Genomic DNA, 18292 nt, shown 5'->3' on the forward strand with positions numbered 1-18292 from the left:
CGGGACAAGACGAGCGGGCAGCGGGCAGCGGGCGACGGGCGACGGATTCTCGGCGGCGCTGGGAGAGCCGCGACTCGGGGGCGCAACGGCAACTCAGAGGGCGATGGCAAAAGGCGGACGGCAACAAAAGACGCGCGCAGCAAAACTGGAAACCAAGACCAAGACGACTCTTTAAAACACGCAAATCGACCTGGCGCCTGGCGGGCGGGCACGGCGCCATTTTGTACTCCCACGAACCACAAGAACAGAGAAGCCATAGTAAATAAAATATGCCCCCCCCCCCCCATGTCACAGGTACAAGCACAAAGTCGCAGTACAAGCCCGCAGCCAATAAACCACCACCCAAACTTGGCTCTTGCCTCGCTGCCTGGGTCCTGTTTGGGCTGCTGCCCCCCCGGCTCGCCCACTGCTGCCCACTCCAGCTTGACGGGGGAACTCTGCCCCGACAGGGTTAGCAGGCCCCACCCACCAAGCGAAGGGAGAGGCAATTGCGGCTGCAGACCACGGTACCGTGTGTCCAGCTATGCGTGTATGCAACTATCGCGTCGTATGCGCATATGCGGGAGTGTCCCTGGGTGAAAGCGCTCCCGGCTAGCCAGCGACACGCCACACTCGCTCGCGGCCCCACGGCGTCCGGTACCACAACAGACGGACGGCAAAGAGAGAAGACGTGTGTTTTTCGTCTTTCATTTTCTTGGCACATTTGCTATCCCTGGGTCCTTGGGCTCTCATCTTCCGCCCCCATGCCCACCGACATGCCACAATTATTCCTATAACAAGCACACGCCCCCCCTCTCTCTCTCTTCTTCCGATCCACCCCGCCTGACACCCTCCGTCGTGACATCGGCTCGGCATATTTGCAGTCTGCTGGGAGCTGCAGTCAAGGGCGAGTTTGAGGACGTTGAGACCTGTGAAGAAGAGTCATTCTGTGGCCTCCCTCTGTCTCTGCCTCCATCTCCATCTCTCTGTCTCTATCTCCGCCCTGTCGACTCAGCACGGTCCCTGTGCGGATTTAACAGGGCTGCACTTACACCATAAACTACAGTCTTGTTTGCGTCGTCTAATGTGGCTCTGACGATAGCTGGTGCGCTTGAATCCCTAGTCGTCCTGGGAATATATAAAAACCAAAGGAAACAGACCTGCGACGAGCTTGACTTTGTGGTTTTGGCTCGGGTTCATGCGAATTGCATTGGTAACAAGGGGTGGGCAGAGAAGAAGAGAATATTTCGAGAAAAGGAGAAAAAAAAATATCCCAGGGTTATATCACCACAAGGGTTATCAGCCAAGATCGTAAAAAAAAAAAAACGAGCTACATCAAAAGTGGACCCTATCCACCCTCCCCAGCTCCTCGGAGAAGCTACAGCCAGCACCCAGAGCTTGAAACTGATCGAGGAAACTGCTTCCCCGGCGGCGGGCCACCCATAGCAGGCACCTATGACCAGGGGCGCACAAGGCAAGAGCAACATTGGAGGTGGAGATCATAGGCCGACTCGATAATTTGGGCAAATTTAAAACAAGTATTAGTTACGACAACGACACATGAAGAATCGAGAGACGGACAGCATGAGTGGGAGTGGGCAGCCATGATCAACGACTTGGGTGCTTACATACATGTCAAGCCGCCAGCGATATTGAGAGAAGTATAGCCCCCCTGGTCGGATTGCCTGCGAGGCTTTTCTTCGACCATCTTTTTTTTTCTTTTTCTTCTTCCTTGCCATGGGTGGGTGGCCCCTTATTGCCAGCACGCCAAGCCCAAGAGTTCTAGACTTACAAATAGAGACACACACTTACAAAGAATGCATCTGTAGCATTCCACTTTCCGCAACCCTTGAGCGTGAGCGTGGGCGTGAGTGTGTGACGGGGCCCGGTCCGTCTTTGCTTCCGACCCAGAGGGAAACTGCCAAGTCCACCTAGTCCGTCCGATCACTGCTGCTCTTGCTCTTTTTGTTTATACTGCTTGCCCATCGGCGAAATCCAACTGCGACCGAGACACAAAGTAATAAAAAAAACACATTATTTCGTATTTGTACAAAAAGGGCACAAAAACTACCATCACCACACACCCAAATATTCCCCGACCGAGTCTCTTTGCCGCCATTTTGTTTGTGCCCTGCCAAATTGTCAAGTTTCACATTGCCCAAGTCCGGCAGACGACAAGACAGTTCTGCCCCCCCACAAACGACGCCGCAAAGCCGGCATTATAGCCAAGCATGTCTATCTGCACATCTATATGCACGTATGAGCATTAATCACAGGCACTTCCGAGATGACACCACCCACCAAGCCCAGCCTGCCTGGGGCTGGCTGGCTGGCGTCTTCCTTGTGCAGGGCTAGCTGAGGGATGCCGTTGGTTATTTCATTGTCCTTGTCCAGGCACAAGTGCAAATATTCAGGGCCTCCGTGTGTCAGGCATACGAGGGCAAATCCTTCCTCCTCCCATCCGTGGGGATTACGACCACAGGTCCTGAATCTTGTCAGACTAGATAACCAGGAATAAGATAATGGGCCAACATCATTGCAATATCACGCATGCAAATGGATCGCGCCTGAGGCTGTTGGGATGCTGAGTAAAACAAAACATGCACACATATGCCTTTCTCGAGGACTAACACGCACGCTGGCTACATGTTAGTTATACCACTGCAACGTTAATATCCCTCATGCCCAGCAACTCCGTCTCCCTGCATTCAGGCCCTCTCGCATCCCTTGCGTAATGATTCTTCTTCACATGTGCACTTCTTGGCTGCTCATTTCTCCTGCTTCCACCACGCTTCTGTCCTTTTCTCTCCAGACAGATCACGAAGCCACAGCAGAAAGAATCCAAGCTCCCTGTCGAATAATAAAAAAAAAAAACAAGAGCATTTGCACAACATCTTTCTAATTGGCAACGTGTAGCTTTCGACTATAGCTTAGTCTTCCCTCGTCGTTCTTCTGGATCTAGAGTAGCTCAGCATCCAAGACAAAGCTAGTAGCACAGCTGGCTATGCTTGTATCGAGTCCATCCACACATGGGCCAGCATACAGGGGAGAACGAAAAGAATTCTCCTATTGCTTCATCTCCCGTGAAAAAAAAAATTGACAAGCTCTCTCCCAAAGCGATACCCGACCAAACCATCCCTCCTTTTTTTATCCTTTCTTTTCTGGCCTATCCAGGGAGCCCCCCTAACCCCATCCCACGCATAATAAATTCTAGCGAGGCTGTCCTCGATCTGATTGAGGGATCTTTGCATCCTGTATCGCGTGCCATGTCGCATTCTTCTCATCATCTCATCTCCTGGGCTGGGAATAGTCATCACGCCGGAGGAAAACCCTACAGACACCGATGCAAGGGTTAGAATGTCACGTGTGTGGCCAAGGGGTTATGTCTGAGGGCTAGCACTCAACGTCGTGCACAAAAAATGACAAACTCAAATGTAAGACGACGCCCATTGACCAGGTTCACAAACGTATTTAGACACACTGATCAGCCTGTCGCGTGAACCCAGACGGCAGGCGCAACACGTCAATAACATCCCAGCGTATACGAATACCTATGGACTTCCCCGCGAAACAACAGCGGGGCCCGGCCCATGGCCCCGTCTCTGTCCGTGCCATGGCCCGTTTGGCTTTCTGGCCAATATGGGGCCGAGCCTTGGACGGCAGCGGCAAAAAAGGTTCATGCGACCGCCAGCAACGACTACTCGTAACCCCCTTCCCCGCCCATCTTTCGACCAAAGCATTATCAAGAGTCTGGTGCTACTTCTGAGGCCCTTCCCACAACCACCAGGAAACCGTCTGCCGCCAGCTGATTGGCCGCGGGCCAAGGCCAGTCAGCACCCGGAAAAAAGCCTGCCTGGTCGGCATGGACTTAGTGTTGACTAGTGGTTAAGTGCTTCAAGTTGGAGAAGCTTGGACCCGAAGGCTACCGGGGCAATCAGCAGCCCTAACCACACGTTTGCGTCACTAACAATAATGTTTTGCCGCCCTTCCTGTATTTTCCGGCCTCTTTTTTGTTTGGTTTGTGCTTGGGGGTTCGTAACCTTGGATGCCCCGAAAAAAGACCGGGAGCAGATAGATTGCTCTCAAGCGCCCGGCATAATATTTGCATGCTGTACAAAGTGCCAAGCGGAAGTAACTACGTGGATTGCCTTTTGCACGCAATTATCGCATGATGTCATGCCTGGGCTGCACCTGCCGCCTAGAACCTCAACGGGCAGGTGCGAGCGGAGTAAAGGAAATAGCCGTGGGTAAAAAGAAAAAACGGTGCCTTCTTTTTCTATCAGCGGCTCGTGGTTGGAGACTGCTCAAACAAGAAGGCACAAACGGGAACGGGGGGATACTGCCTCGACCAAGTCAGGGTACTTGGGTACATCATGGCTACACAGAGCTAGCCGAGTCCTCGCCTCCTCGACGTCTCTCGGCCTCTCGAGATTTGCATATATCTGAACATTTTGTAGATTTTGCAGGCAAAGCAACTGCGCCTGTACACATTCTTTCCGTCATGTCCTGCTCCTCTGCGCCATATAAAGCTGCGTCTTTATTGCTGTCCGGCTGCCCTTCGCGGTTGACAGTGTCTGAGCCTTCGCCCCGGCTCCTGTCTGACTATTTGATTTGCCATGATTCGCCGACTATTTTGCCGCCCCGGCACCCATGTACCCACACACGCGCCGTCGAAGCTCCCAAGAGCCTTGAGGAGGTCTGCCCCAAGCTCGCTACAGTGCCAACGTAACTACATGCATGAGTAGCTATGGTTTTGCTGCCACTCACTGTCACTCCCATCTCCTGCTTCCACTTACACCCGCCCACCTATCTTATCTTGACTAGCAGCTCTGCGCTGCACGTGGACGCCTGCGACTGCGTGGACGTGTCAGCAGGAGCTGTCTTGTCCATCATCAGCCACCAGCCTCCAGATTGGCACCACCACACCACCACTTGCAACTTGCCCCAGCCGCTTGGCCGAGAATGTCCCAGGTACGTGATGGGGCATCGGAAGAGTAAGCCTGGGGTAGCCGACACTGGCACGCCTACTTATAGCCGCATGTCTGCTGTCTTGATGTCGTGGTGCATGGGCGCTGCCGCTTATCGTCTGCACACCAACCTCTCTTGCTATCTTACACTCTTCCCGTATCTGCTAGACACGGCAACAGACAAGAACACTGGTTTCTGACACGCCTCTGGCCTTAATACTTTTTCCATTTGCTACTTCTCCATCCTCTTCAAATATAGATAGTTGTCGTTACACAGCCCTAAGCTTGTCATCGTCATCTTCTACCCTCCATCTTTATTCCAGCCTCAGCTCCAACTTACACAACCGCCACCCCGTCAAAACCTCCCCCCTCAAACCCTTTGAGCCTCTCGCCCTTAGCCTCACCCGCCCCCACAATGCCAGCCGCCATCCACGCCACCACACCCCCAGAGTCAGGCACCTCCGCGCCCGGCGTCGACTTCCTGCACACGCCCGTGGCCCGGGCCATCCTGCCCTTCACCAACGGCGGCATCGCCGGCATGGCCGCGACCGCCGTGATCCAGCCCGTCGACATGATCAAAGTGCGCATACAGCTTGCCGGCGAAGGCCGAGCCACCGGCCCGCGGCCCACCGCGCTCTCCGTGACGCGCAGCATCGTCGCCAGCGGCCGTGTGCTCGACTTGTACACCGGCCTCTCGGCCGGCCTGCTGCGCCAGGCCGTCTACACGACGGCGCGCATCGGCCTCTTCGACACCTTCATGCACTCGCTCAGCGCGCAGGCGGCCGACCACGGCCGCCGCGTTGGCTTCACCGAGCGCGCCACCGCCGGCCTGCTCGCCGGCGGCTGCGCCGCCATGCTCGGAAACCCCGCGGACCTCGCGCTCATCCGCATGCAGAGCGACGGGCTGAAGCCGGCCGCCCAGCGCCAGAACTACAAGTCGGTCGTCGACGCGCTCGGCTCGATTGCGCGCCACGAGGGCGTCGCGCGGCTGTGGGCCGGCGCGGCACCGACTGTCGTGCGCGCCATGGCGCTCAACTTTGGCCAGCTGGCCTTCTTCAGCGAGTCCAAGGCTCGCCTGCAGCAGCACACGGCCTGGTCGTCGCGCACCCAGACGCTCGTGGCGAGCGCGACGGCTGGCTTCTTTGCGTCCTTCTTTAGTCTGCCGTTTGACTTTGTCAAGACGCGCTTGCAGAAGCAGCAGCCCGGCCCCGACGGCAAGGTGCCGTATAGGGGAATGGCCGACTGCTTTGCAAAGGTGGCGCGTCAGGAAGGCCTGCTCCGCTTCTACCGCGGCTTCGGGACCTACTACGTCCGCATCGCTCCCCATGCGTGAGTTTCTCTTTCCTTTGCATCACCGGTTGTCTTGTTTTACTAACGTGCCATGTATAGAATGGTTACCTTGATTGTTGCTGATTATCTTGGCTGGTTGACAAAATAGAGTATGACAATCTGTACGTTTTCTTTCTAATATTCGTTCTCTTTCTTCGTCTCTTACAGGCCGCCCCTTTTCCTGGAGGCACCACCAGCAGGAGAATTAGTTGCAACTCAAATGTTTTCGTTTTTCTTTGTTACGCCGTCTTATGACTTTTCTGTTTCGTTTATTCGTTTTGGGCGTGTTTCTGGGAAGACTGATATCACATCAAGCCAATGTAGTTATGCATGTAGAAAAACAATAACTAGTCAACAGGTCGATATACCTATCCACGTATGACGTCATACTTTGAACACGAATGCACTCGAGCTGTCCAATATTAATCAAGTCTCGTGCTTTATAACTCTACATGCCTTTCTTCTTCCTGGCCTTCTACCCACCCATCCAGCGGTTTGTTCAATATATCGTATTTCTTTGTTCTTTCCCCGTCCGTCAGGTCCAGCTGCCGCCCCGGTATCCTGACCACGCGGGATCAAGCGCCGTGCCAGTGCGCGTCGGCGTCGGCGTAACAGGGGTATTAGCCCCTGCGGCCATGGTCGATGGTGGCGTAGTGCTGCGTGCTGCCGCAGAGGGCGTCGTAGTTGAAGCGCCGTTGGCAACGCCGGCGCCAGCGCCAGCAGTAATAGCAGCTGCGGGACGAGACGGCTTAAAGTTGCATTCACGACCCTTTGCGTAGATATCTTGCAGCATGGCGTCGAGAATGCCGGCATCGTCAAACTCGAGGTACTTCTTGTACAGCTTGAGGGCAGTCCGCGCGTCCTCAATGGAGTCGTGCGTCTCGAGCTGGATGTCCTCCTTGAGCAAGTACCAGGCAAGGAAGGCGAGCGACAGCTTGCGCAGGCGGCTCTGTAGGAAAAAGAGGTTGATGGTGTCGATGACTTGGACGCGGGGGATCTTGATGTTGATGACGCGAAAGTCCTGCTTGAGACCATGCCCAAGGAACTTGCACCCGAGATTGAGCAGCAGCCAGAGGCGCTTGTAGGCGACGCGCAGCGAGACCAAGTCGTAGCGCGACGTGCGCGGGTCCAGGTCGCCGTGGCGGATGCCTGAGTACGATGTCAGGTAGTCGACAATTGGCTCGCGGATAGCAATGTAGTCGTCGATAAAGGGCACGCCCTCCTTGTCGCCGTTGCCGCGGACAACGGACACGCGCGCCAGAGCGTACACTATCGGCCGGATGGTTTCCCGCTCACCGTCCGACGTCATTTCAATCTCGGGCTGCTTGACCGAGACGAACTCGGTGTCCAGCGCAATGATGGTGTTCTCGTCGGGTTTCTCCGTCTCTGCGTCTAGCCCGTGCACAATCTCGACTCCTTCGCGCGGCGCGAAGCCCTTGTAAAGCAGCCGTGTATCGAGCTGCTGCTTCCAGGTGTGGTCAATAGTGTTGTTAGCCTTCTTGACCTGGAAGGCAATGACCGATGGCATTTTCCACGAGGCAAAGTTCATAGCCTCTTCGGTCGGCACTGAGTGAACCAAAAAGTCGTTGAACAAGTGCCACTGACGTTGTCCTGTTGCCTGGGGTTCACAATGAGACACTATAGAGTAAACAGGGTTAGACGTGAGTCCGTTCACAGCGAGGAAAGGGGTCACGTACCATCAATCATAGATACCAAATGAGGCTTATTACCATGTCCGCCGTCAATGTTGAGCGTCATGCCGATAAGAGAGTAGACTGTGATGTTGTGTCTTTCCTGCTGCTGGAGCACCTTGAGATCAGCGCCTTCACAGCAGTAGACCTGGCCACGGTCAACCACAATACCGACCTCCTCGGGCAAGAAACCTGGCGTGCACCAAAACCTCCTCTGGTCGGCGGTTGTTATGGCCGAGTTGAGAATTAGCACCTCGGGCACCGAAACAACTGTCTTCTTGGTCGAGAGAGACTGATAGCGCTGACAGACTCGGCACCAGCCTTTGGACTTTGTCTCGCGTTCAATGCTGGACTTTAAGAGATGGGAAAATGTGACCCTGGGGGCTTTGGGACCGCGCATGACCTTGATTGTGTAAGTAAGGGGTTTATGTTTGGGGAGTACCGAAGGGTAAATGGGAGAAGCTTACCATGTCAGGATACAAAAGATCCGTTGCCATTGTTTGACCTGGCCGGGTATACTCTGTTTTGCACTGCGAGCACCGTATAAGACTGGAGGCTTCAGTGTTGAAGATCTAAAGCAAGCCACGCTCAAGATTAGCACGTGCTCGTTTTGCAAGGGGATATTGTTTATCAATACGTACGGGCACCATGACGTTTGGAGACGATATATGGCCATAGTCAGCTGTAATCTTTTCAAGCAAAAACCTGGCCAGCATTTGCAAAAGATGGGAGAGATTGCTACCATGTGGATCTTCCTCTAGCAGGCCAAGCTGTATAGCTGTATTCGGGGTGGGTATTTGTTAGTATTGCAATACCTGTACCGGGTCTTCGAGGCTGTTAGCCTACCTTTAGGGTTTGTAGACAGCGCCTTGAGTAAGTTTGTGGCCTGGCAGATCGTCCCCTCTGCTTTGTGGAGCATATCAAAGAGGAAGCCAAGCTCACACAACAAGCAACTCTCTTCAACGCACGATGTGGCTGTGTGTTTCAAAGCCACATTGCGGATAAGGGGAGTGTAGTTGAGTAGTTGGAGCAGAGAGTTGGCATACGAGTTGGCAATATGGATCTCGAGCCCCGAATAGCAAGTTTCATTGTAGAAGCCAAAGTCAAAGTCGTCGACTCCAAACTTGCTGTATTTGATCTCGACATTCTTGTACCGCGCAGGAATATCGGACGGAGATTCTACAGCAGCCCCGGCTTGTTTAGCCATTTCTAGGGCGCTCGATGACGCAGCTGCGGCCTGGTTTCCCGAAGCCCGGGCCTTTTCGCTAAGGAATTTTGGCGTTTGGATTCCAGGATTCGATATCTTATCTGAGTCTCTGGTATTTTCCACGAGATTTCTCGTGAGTCGTCGGACATTGGGCCCGTACAGGCCCCATTCGGCCTTGTTGAGGGTAGCTAGTAGTTGGGGGTCGAGCTTCGCTGGAGGCGCTGCCAGCTCGGCAATAATTGGTGGCCAGGCCGAGAGCAAGGCTTCTCTGTAGTAGGGCATACCGACCTTGCTCAAAGGACTTGAAAGGATTGTTAGCTAGCCGTGACACGATAGACAAAGGTCGAATATATCCAGAGAGACCTACACTTCTCCGTTCCAGTCGATTTCAGGGGTTGGGTCTTCGTGCATGGGAAACTCGGGCGCTGTTCCAGCAGCAAACTGTACTTTGGAAGGAGACCCCCAGAGATGTAGATGGCCTTCTCCGTCAGCCAATGCGACGGCCTCACCAGATGGCGCTATATCGACCATGTTGAGAAAGGTCAGGGTCTTGGCCTGGCGAACAGTGCTCGCGTTGGGGTTCACGAGGTCGACGACATGGATCTGGCCCTTTTGCGAAACCACAATGCTTGTTGTAGACATGCGCGGGTGCATGCGCACAAATGCAGCTCCTGCCGGGAAGGGAATCGGGGGCGTCGATGCCATCTTCTTGACATCAAAGACGTTGAGGAACGGGTCGCGCATCCAGTTCTGGCCGGCACGGTAGGAGAAGCCGCATGTCACGATAAAGTCATGCTGTGCATCCATGTCGCAGATCAAAGCCGAGTGGGCGTTCCAAATTTTGATTATGGCAAAGGTCGTAGGGTCGATGATGTGCACGTTTCCCGTGTCGGTGGCGGCGTAGATGTACTTGCTGCGCTTCATGATACGGTACTGGTACTCGGTGGGCACCTGGCGGACAATCTCGCCTCTGATGGTGTCAACCACCAGCATTGTGTTCTGGAGGCCAGCCAGAAGCACCTCAAAGGTGCCCTTGGAGGTATAGCTCATGCACTGGAGGTCCTTCATGGCTTCGTGGCTATGTAGCTCTAGTGGTTAGCGACCAAGTAGACGTTGGGCAGGACCTGGGCTTTCCCTACCGGAGGTTCCATATGGGCAGGCCGCCCCGCTGAGCAAAGTGCAGCGTCTTGGAGCCGAGGGCCAGAACACCCTTATCGTTAACAAGAATCTGGCGGACGGGGCCCTCGACGGTGGGGTGAATGAGATAAGAGCTGTAACGGCGCAGCTCGGAGCCAAAGAACGATGTGACTCTTCCCTTGCGACAGAAGCCAGTCAGTATACAAGATTGAGATAGGAAGTTCAAGATGGGCGCAGCATGTGCAGTCAGTCGACGGTACGCACATTTGAGTAGCCGGTCCACAAGAGCTCCAGCGCGGTGTCGAAGATCATGCAGGTTAGCACGTTCTGGCTTCCGTTTGCTCCCAGAGGGAACGGAATTCGAGAGACCTGGATTGCAGAGAGGCGGAGAAGCAGCGTTAGTAGAGTGTTGATAGAGATGGGCATTCATGTGCCGGCCTGCTACCGCGGGGTCCCAGACAGAACCGGAGGAGGGCGGGCGGGGCCAAACGTACTTCATCCCAATCGGCGTCCATGATCTTGGCTTGCGCATTGTTTGTGTGAGGCGACGATGGGAGAAATCAGACGGCGCGGATGCTTCTCGATCCTGCGCCCGGAGCTCCCCTGTTCTGGTTGTGGTCGTTTGGCGGAGGGAGAGCTTTGTAGTGGCCGAGATGAGATTGCGGTGGCCAGGGAGCTCTCACAGTGGGAGTCACGGCAGAAAGACTCGAGCTGGCCGAGGTCTGGGCTGGGGAGAGGCGACAATTACCAGACTTGTAGGCGCGCCAATTGAAGGCTGATGGATATGAAGAACCGTGGGCAAAACAACCAACAGCCGAGGGTTTGTGAGAGGTCAATAAGGGTATGTCAAGTATTGTCAGTGGTGATACATGGCCGCCGGGGGTAGAGGCAGGAATCTGCCGGTGTTTTGCCGTGTATCGCCACTACCACATGTCAACCCTAATGACCCATCCACATCATAGAGTCGATGCGGCTCGTTACTGCACATGAGGCAATCTATTAAGAAAATAATCAACGGCAAGACGATCAAGAGGCAGCGGTCCATTAGCCGACTCGGTCTAAAAGAAAACTCCAAACTGTGCTGCTTCAAAGACATTAGCACTACCAGACAACGCGCAAAAAAAGAGAGCCCAACCCGAAACTCAGCATTTAACCCTAACTCTATTTTCCATAGCCCCGACGGCGCTTGGCCGCCACCATCATGTCGATAAATTCGTCGCGATTGACGCCGCCTTTCCCGGTGAGGTCGGCCTGTGAAATCATGTTGGCCATGTCCGACTCGGAAGCCGAAGTTCCCTGCTTGATGGACTTGTTGACCTGGCGGAGGTCATCGAGAGAGATGACGCCGTCGCCGTCAACATCAAAGAGGTCAAAGGCGCGGCCGAGGTCTTCGCGCGGGTCACGGCTGGCCATCAGCGTGCCAGCGACCTCTTCAAAGACTGGCGACGTGATCCGCAGGCTGGGGCCGGGGCACGGCTCGTTCTGTGGGTGCCACGGTGGCGCGACGCCCTTTGTGGTGAGCAAGTCGTAGACACGGGCTTTTTGGAGGTCGAAGCCGAGGGTTTTCAGGCCGAATTTGAACTCGTGGAAGTCGAGAAAGCCGTCATGGTCTTGATCAAACAAGTCAAACTAGCGCTCAAAATATGTCACCAGTCAGCGCGGCACGGTTTGGTTCGGGCGCTTGGCGCATCTTGATTTGCGGCGGGTAGCGGTGTACTTACGGCCTGAGCAATCTCGGCACGCTGGTCTTCGGTGATCTTTTGCGCATCGGCGAGTACTGCGTCCTGCGGCTCCTGCTGGCGGCCGTAGCCATCGCGCACCTGGAAGGATACGCGATTGTCGCGATTATGTGACATGGCGGCGTGCGATCGTTTAGGCGGTGTGCGGGGGACTTGGAGGGGATAGCTCATTGGAGCAGGCGACTCGATGGATGTGTGGAGTCAGGGCAGTCGAGGGCAGAATCGGGAGCGGACAGGCGGTTGACGGAGCCAACAAGGCAGGTGGTTGAATGGGCGGTATGCGAATCCAACCAAAACAAACAAGCCCAGGGAGACTGTGCAGCTTAGAAGCAGCTGTTATCACAAGGAACCTGAGGTTGACGAGGGTTTGTAACCCTACCGAGTCTGACCAATAACCCTATGGATATGCCCCTCTTCAAACCCTTGTCTTGAAGTGGCACAACGTCACCATTGACATGTCCCACTAGATCGTCTTCACATCTTTTGACGCCAAGTATCTTTGAATCAACACAAAGTAACCTACTTCGATCTTCAATCATAGTTGCAACAATGGATGACGCTGAACTTGCTCAGGTGAGTTCGCCCGAGGGGAGTGCCTCACTGCGCGCATGACTGATAGCTAACATGCGGCCCAATGAATTTTTCAACGCGACCAGATTCGTGCTGCTCGTATGAACGAGCTCCGCGCCAAGGGTGCCGCAGGCGGCGGTGAATCGAAGCAGAAGGCCGAGCAGCAGAGGTATGTGGAAACAACCGGCGGGCTATGCTGGGCTCTAGTAGCAACAGAAGGGGACAAGTGAGAAGCGCAGGAACTAACCATGTGGTATGCCAACAGACAGCAAGACAGTACGTAGCCCAGGCGGGACTCTCCCAGACGAACCAATAGCGCCAGAATGAGATTTGGCAACTAACAAGTACATCTTCGCAACAGTGGCTGAAGCTCGCCAGTCCATGCTCAACCAGATCCTGCACCCCGAAGCAGCCGATCGCCTGGGCCGTATCCGGCTAGTCAACGAAGCGCGCGCGTCGCAGATTGAGGACCGGCTACTAACGCTGGCACAGACGGGCCAACTGCGCCAGAAGGTCACTGAAGCTGAGCTGAAGCAACTATTGAGCGCTGTGTCGGAAGCGCAGGAGCAGGAGAAGATTGTAGTTACGCGCAAGGGCTGGGATTTGGATGATGACCTGGACTTTTAGAGAGAGAAGAAGCATTCGGGTGTGCTCTCTTCAGTGTGTCAAAAGATTATGCACTTGAGGCCTTGTGCAATAAAATACAGTGTGAAGCAAAGTAGCGGTGATCGCCCCATAAACGACGAAACGCCTATAATCTATAATGTAGTTACACAAAATAGAGCGTAACATTTCTCAGATTGTACTTTTTTAGGGAGGTGTTGGCCCTGTTTTACCATTATCTTAAGTCTTAGCTGCCTGATGTGCCTTTTTCATCTCTCTGGCCTTCTTTCTCAACGTGCGCATATCTGGCGGTGGCTCAATGCCGAGTTCTTTCCGGAGATCGTTGACGTCTTTCTCCAGCCACTCCTCCCAATATACATTGATGACTTCCTTGGCACGCAGGCCATTGCGTAGGGCCCAAGGCAAGTAAATATCGCGCAGCCTTTGCCTCTGGTCTCCCTTGACAGTGAAGTAGCTAAAGGTGCTCAGGCCCGTCATGGGAATCAGCGTGTTGGCAAACTCGAAGGCCTTGAGGGCAATCTCACCCTCGCGCACAATCGGGAGGCCTGTCAGCGTGTGCAGAAAATCGTGGCTCTCACGGTACCGTTGGAACACATACGCGCATTCGGGATCGTCAATGTACTTGACGTCCAGGCGCGTGTCAGGCGACACGCCCTCACGGTCCAGCCACTCCACATACGTGCGGCCAACCGAGTTTGACGGCAGCGCGCGCAGCCGGCCCAAGTCCAGCGATGCAGCGGTGATGCGCGGCCGGTCGCGCAGGATCCGGCGGCCGGTGGCATCGGCCAGCATGACGTCACGGAGGCGGTAGATGAAGTACGGTGTGACCGTGGTTTCGCCAAAAGCACAGAGCATATCTACAGGGCCATAAAAACGAGAGCGGCAGTGCCGTAGCGTGCTGGTCAGTGTGCTGCGGCGGTGCCAGGGGAGTGGCGGAAGGTCGCGGGCTTACCGTTGCGGTGGGCCGGGTCCAGGAAGGTGGCAATCCCAGACGACACGACGAGCGCGGCACGCTCTAGCCGCGTGAGGGGGATGTGGCCCGTGTAGTTGGGCGGCGGCCGGTTGAGAACGGAAAAGTCGCGTTGTGAGACGGCCGGCGCGACGACGAGCCTGGGAGAGGCCGAGCGCCGGGCGGTGGCCAGCATCGGCCGTAGCCTGAGGCCGCGCGCCGCGTGGCGGACGGCGCTGTGGGTTGACGGGTTCATGGCGATAAATGCCGGCGCGAAAAAGAGCCTGAAGTACGAATGCGAAAATAACAGTAAAGATAAACTAGGCGCACTACAACGGCGAGTTGTCGTCCCGAGCCGGCGTGCCGTTTTCCACATGCACGGATGGAGCTCAAATCCCAATCCCCACTTTTTGGCTGTCCTTTTGCATAAAAGGCTGGCCTGTAGCAGAGTGCCCCACAAAACCTGCCGTCTGGAGCTATAGCACGGTGGGCCCCGCTCCCTCGACTTCATGACGTTTAGTAACCAAGCCAGGTTTAGACAGGCATCACATTAACTACGACTGTGCGCCACATGCGGTGCCAAACTTGTGACTCTCATTTCACTGGAGCCAGAGTAACTCGCGTGCCACAAATACAGACATAAGCATCCGGACATACATATACTGGGAATCTAGCGGCGACATCAGAAGCCTTGGCCCGCCAACTGTAACGGCAGCGACAGCGACAGCGATAGCGACATAGAAAACACCCGCCATCGCCATGACATCATATTACCTGGATGAGGACGAGCTGGAACTTCCGGCGGATGCATGGATGGAGGGCGGCGGATGGGACGACGATGGCGAAAACGACTACGACGATGACGGCTTTGGCTTCATTGTAGGCGGCGGATGGGACGACAATCCATGGGGAGTTGTCGAGGATGATGAATTTGGCGGCGATTTCGACGGCGAGGAAGAGGATGATGAGGACGCCGCCTTTAACGATTTTCTTGATCGCAGTGCTGAAATGGCCAGACTAAATGAACACACCCAACAGCGATGCACGTCATCCCCTTGCGCCATTCCACTTGTCACACACACTGCTAACATTCATTTCGGATAGGCGACCCGAGAACATATCTACCTACCAAGCCAGATCCTGCCGGACGGCGGTTGATGGAGTCGGGAAAGTTTGGGTCTCCGAAGCCACCGCCGACCTCCAAGCTCTACAATGGCAGGAGACAGCGCAACTACGCTCGGAATAGCAGCACGTGGTTGCGCCACGAGCGGGAAACTGGCATGTGGCCGCGGCGGCAGGTCAGCGTGCAGATGACCGAGGTGAGCGGATGGGCTATGACCGGAGGCCAACCCACTCGGACTGTTCTACCAGTTGGCTGACTTGACTCCACAGGATACGATACCCAAAACGCCTCCGAGCAAAGTAATGATCTTCCCTGCCCCCATCTATTCGGGCCAATTCTCTCGGGACGGCAACTTTTTCTTCAGCGCATCGCGGGACTTTTGGATTCGGCTGTACGACACCAACGACATGAACGAGTGGAAGATTTACAAGTCATATCGGTATCCCTATGGCAACTGGACGCTGACCGACGCGACGCTCAGTCCGGACAACCGTTTTATTGCATACTGCACCCTGGGGCCTCTCGTAGCTTTAGGACCGACGAGCCCTGAAGATAGCGGCGCACCAGTCACCTTTGACGTGAGCACCGACGGCGGTGGCGTCTATTCGCACAACCGCCTATATTCGATGCGCTTCGGCCCGCAAGGCACAGAGCTAGTGTGCGGAGCTAGCGATGGGCTACTGCTACTCTACGATCTCGAGCGCAGCAAATTGATCCAGGCCATTGAGGATGCACACGGCGATGACGTCAATGCCGTGTGTTACGCGGACCCGCTGAATCCCAACATTCTCTTGAGCGGTTCTGATGACTCGTTCATCAAGCTATGGGACCGACGTTGCATGCGCAGCCGCAACGACGCGCGCGTTCTGGTTGGTCATAACGAGGGCATAACCTACCTGGATAGCCGTGAAGACATGGTGCACGTGCTCAGCAACGGCAAGGACCAGTGCATGAAGCTTTGGGACTTGCGGCACACCACTAGCACGCACCACTGCGACAACCAGGTACCAACGCGCGGCGGCGACTATGACTACCGCATGGGCCGGTACCGGCCACCCCACTTCACACCGATGGGGGCGTTTGACACGTCGCTGGTGACTATCGGCGGGCGCCATCGTGTGATGCGGTCGCTAATACGCTGCTACTTTTCGCCGGCTGGCCAGACGTCGGGCCGCTACCTCGTCACCGGCAGCGCCGACGGACAGGTTTACGTGTTCAATCTTGACGGCACGGTGGCGCGCACCATTGACGTGGCGCAGGCAACGCAGCCGGCTGTATCACAGCTCAGCGATCCCGAGGATCTACACAGCGTCTTGGGGTGGCAGACGGTGGTGCGCGACGTGGCGTGGCACCCAACGGAGCGCGCGATAGTGGGTGAGTATTAATAACAGATCTAGAACTGGCAGACATTTTGGATTGCTAACACGCGGGTTTTGCAGCTTCTGCCTTTAATGGCCCTCACGAAATGGTCGGCACGCTGTCGATGCACATCCACGGCCAAGGAAGCCAATTGGACAAGAATATGAAGCGGGTGCAGTACAAGGCATATAACGACGATCTCACGCAATGCCCTATCAGTTACCAGAGGGTCTCGTGGCGGGATACAGAAGCGGAATTCTCAGACTAGGAAGCAAGCAAGCGTGCACGTAGCTAGTTGTTTATTGTTTAGTTTAAACTGGGTGTATTTCGTGTACTTGTAGAGGTGCACCATATAAGCAGATTCCCCAAAATAGCGCCATCCAAAGAAGTTGAACATGGTATACAAAAAAAGCAGACAGAAAGCAAACGAAGACTAGAGGCAGGATGAGACGCAAAGGAAAGGGATGTCGGGCGGGGGGAAGTCGTCGAGTTTGGAGCCGAGTCAGGCAAAGTATTACAACTGGCAGGACATGGCGAACGAGAAGAGGGAGCTAGGCGGGATGACGAGAACGTCGCAATGGCCGTGGGGAGTAGCAATGAGTCCCAAGGCCAGCTAGAAGGCGAGAGTGCATCGACCGGATTTATGCGCCACCGACGAGGATGTTGTTGACGGGAATGTGGACTGGGCGAAGCTGTTAGCACGACGGAGGGCGGCAGACATGGGAGACGGGCGGAAATAGACATACTCAGCTTGACGAGGAAGCCCACAGCGCCCCTGCAATTTCACGAGAGTGTTAGTAGTAGTGACATATGACAGAGCGGCCGGCGGAAACGGGGACCAGCCGGGGGGAGAACGCACATGACGAGGAAGCCCACGCCAACGGCCTGGCACAGCTTCAGAAACTCCCGCTGGTCGGCTGCAGCAGGTTACAGAATGTTAGCCACACAATCACACGATCGATGCTGCCTGCGCGGAGGGCAGAAAAAGAGAGAGAGACGAACGCTTGGTGCAGCGGCGCATGAATTGGATGCCATCGCGGGCAAACTCAGCGGGAACATCGACAAATTCCTGGACGGCGTCGGACATGATTGCGAGGGACGTGGAGAGAGTAGGAGTACGAGAGAATCGGCGGAGCTGGGGAAGTCGAAAATTGGGGGAATTGGGTGCGAGAATGTGAATGCGAAGAAGAGCAGAGTGTGCAAGAGAGAGACGTAGGCCGCTTTCACAAGCCCGGCAAGGCTCAAGGCCAGCCTGGAAGCCAGATGGCCTGAAGCAGGGATCAGCCGCTGTTTAGCCGGCGCCGTTTGGCTGCTTTCTGGGGCGAGGAGCTAAGGTCCGATAAGCCAGCTTATCGGCTTATCGGACTATCGCTGCTATCGCTGCTATCGCCTGCGCATATGTTTTTGTATGGGGGTGTGTTAGTGGCGCCACGGCCAAACGAGCCTGAGGCGTTGGTTTGCGACTGGCTCTCCTAGACTGTAATTCCAGACATCTCGCATCAGTCGTCACTCAACTTCATCACAAGCCACAAGCTCCGGCGTGACGCTGCCAACACGATCTCCACAACCACCGCAGCATTTTCTTTTCCTCGGTGAATCCGGCCCCATTACCTAGTGC

General features: G+C 55.2%; 7 protein-coding genes across 7 annotated transcripts; 3 read left to right on the top strand and 4 right to left on the bottom strand.

The window, feature by feature from the left end:
* Positions 1–5361: 5361 nt before the first annotated feature.
* On the top strand, positions 5362–6384 carry BROUX77_004553 (uncharacterized protein; the record flags this gene model as incomplete). The annotated part of the gene is made up of 2 exons (XM_073749328.1): positions 5362–6275; positions 6336–6384. The coding sequence occupies 2 exons, from the start codon at positions 5362–5364 to the stop codon at positions 6382–6384; spliced, it is 963 nt and encodes a 320-aa protein (XP_073605010.1).
* Positions 6385–6810: 426 nt separating this feature from the next.
* BROUX77_004554 (uncharacterized protein) lies at positions 6811–10825 on the bottom strand (the record flags this gene model as incomplete). The annotated part of the gene is made up of 9 exons (XM_073749329.1): positions 6811–7913; positions 7973–8369; positions 8434–8538; positions 8608–8744; positions 8813–9474; positions 9541–10251; positions 10313–10488; positions 10575–10679; positions 10805–10825. The coding sequence occupies 9 exons, from the start codon at positions 10823–10825 to the stop codon at positions 6811–6813; spliced, it is 3417 nt and encodes a 1138-aa protein (XP_073605011.1).
* Positions 10826–11471: 646 nt separating this feature from the next.
* On the bottom strand, positions 11472–12220 carry BROUX77_004555 (uncharacterized protein; the record flags this gene model as incomplete). The annotated part of the gene is made up of 2 exons (XM_073749330.1): positions 11472–11939; positions 12032–12220. 2 exons carry the CDS (start codon positions 12218–12220, stop codon positions 11472–11474), a joined length of 657 nt encoding a protein of 218 aa, XP_073605012.1.
* Positions 12221–12598: 378 nt separating this feature from the next.
* On the top strand, positions 12599–13246 carry BROUX77_004556 (uncharacterized protein; the record flags this gene model as incomplete). Its single annotated transcript, XM_073749331.1, has 4 exons — positions 12599–12622; positions 12706–12788; positions 12885–12895; positions 12981–13246. The coding sequence occupies 4 exons, from the start codon at positions 12599–12601 to the stop codon at positions 13244–13246; spliced, it is 384 nt and encodes a 127-aa protein (XP_073605013.1).
* A 216-nt stretch (positions 13247–13462) lies between these two features.
* On the bottom strand, positions 13463–14448 carry BROUX77_004557 (uncharacterized protein; the record flags this gene model as incomplete). Its single annotated transcript, XM_073749332.1, has 2 exons — positions 13463–14100; positions 14196–14448. 2 exons carry the CDS (start codon positions 14446–14448, stop codon positions 13463–13465), a joined length of 891 nt encoding a protein of 296 aa, XP_073605014.1.
* A 503-nt stretch (positions 14449–14951) lies between these two features.
* On the top strand, positions 14952–16942 carry BROUX77_004558 (uncharacterized protein; the record flags this gene model as incomplete). The annotated part of the gene is made up of 4 exons (XM_073749334.1): positions 14952–15192; positions 15297–15511; positions 15585–16689; positions 16755–16942. 4 exons carry the CDS (start codon positions 14952–14954, stop codon positions 16940–16942), a joined length of 1749 nt encoding a protein of 582 aa, XP_073605015.1.
* Positions 16943–17315: 373 nt separating this feature from the next.
* Positions 17316–17761, bottom strand: BROUX77_004559 (uncharacterized protein; the record flags this gene model as incomplete). The annotated part of the gene is made up of 4 exons (XM_073749335.1): positions 17316–17356; positions 17421–17449; positions 17534–17591; positions 17677–17761. 4 exons carry the CDS (start codon positions 17759–17761, stop codon positions 17316–17318), a joined length of 213 nt encoding a protein of 70 aa, XP_073605016.1.
* Between the last annotated feature and the right edge of the window lie 531 nt (positions 17762–18292).

The sequence above is a fragment of the Berkeleyomyces rouxiae genome (genome assembly GCF_048999995.1).
Source record: "Berkeleyomyces rouxiae strain 22BRR77 chromosome Unknown BrBRR77_ptg000004l, whole genome shotgun sequence".
Lineage (NCBI taxonomy): Eukaryota > Fungi > Ascomycota > Sordariomycetes > Microascales > Ceratocystidaceae > Berkeleyomyces > Berkeleyomyces rouxiae.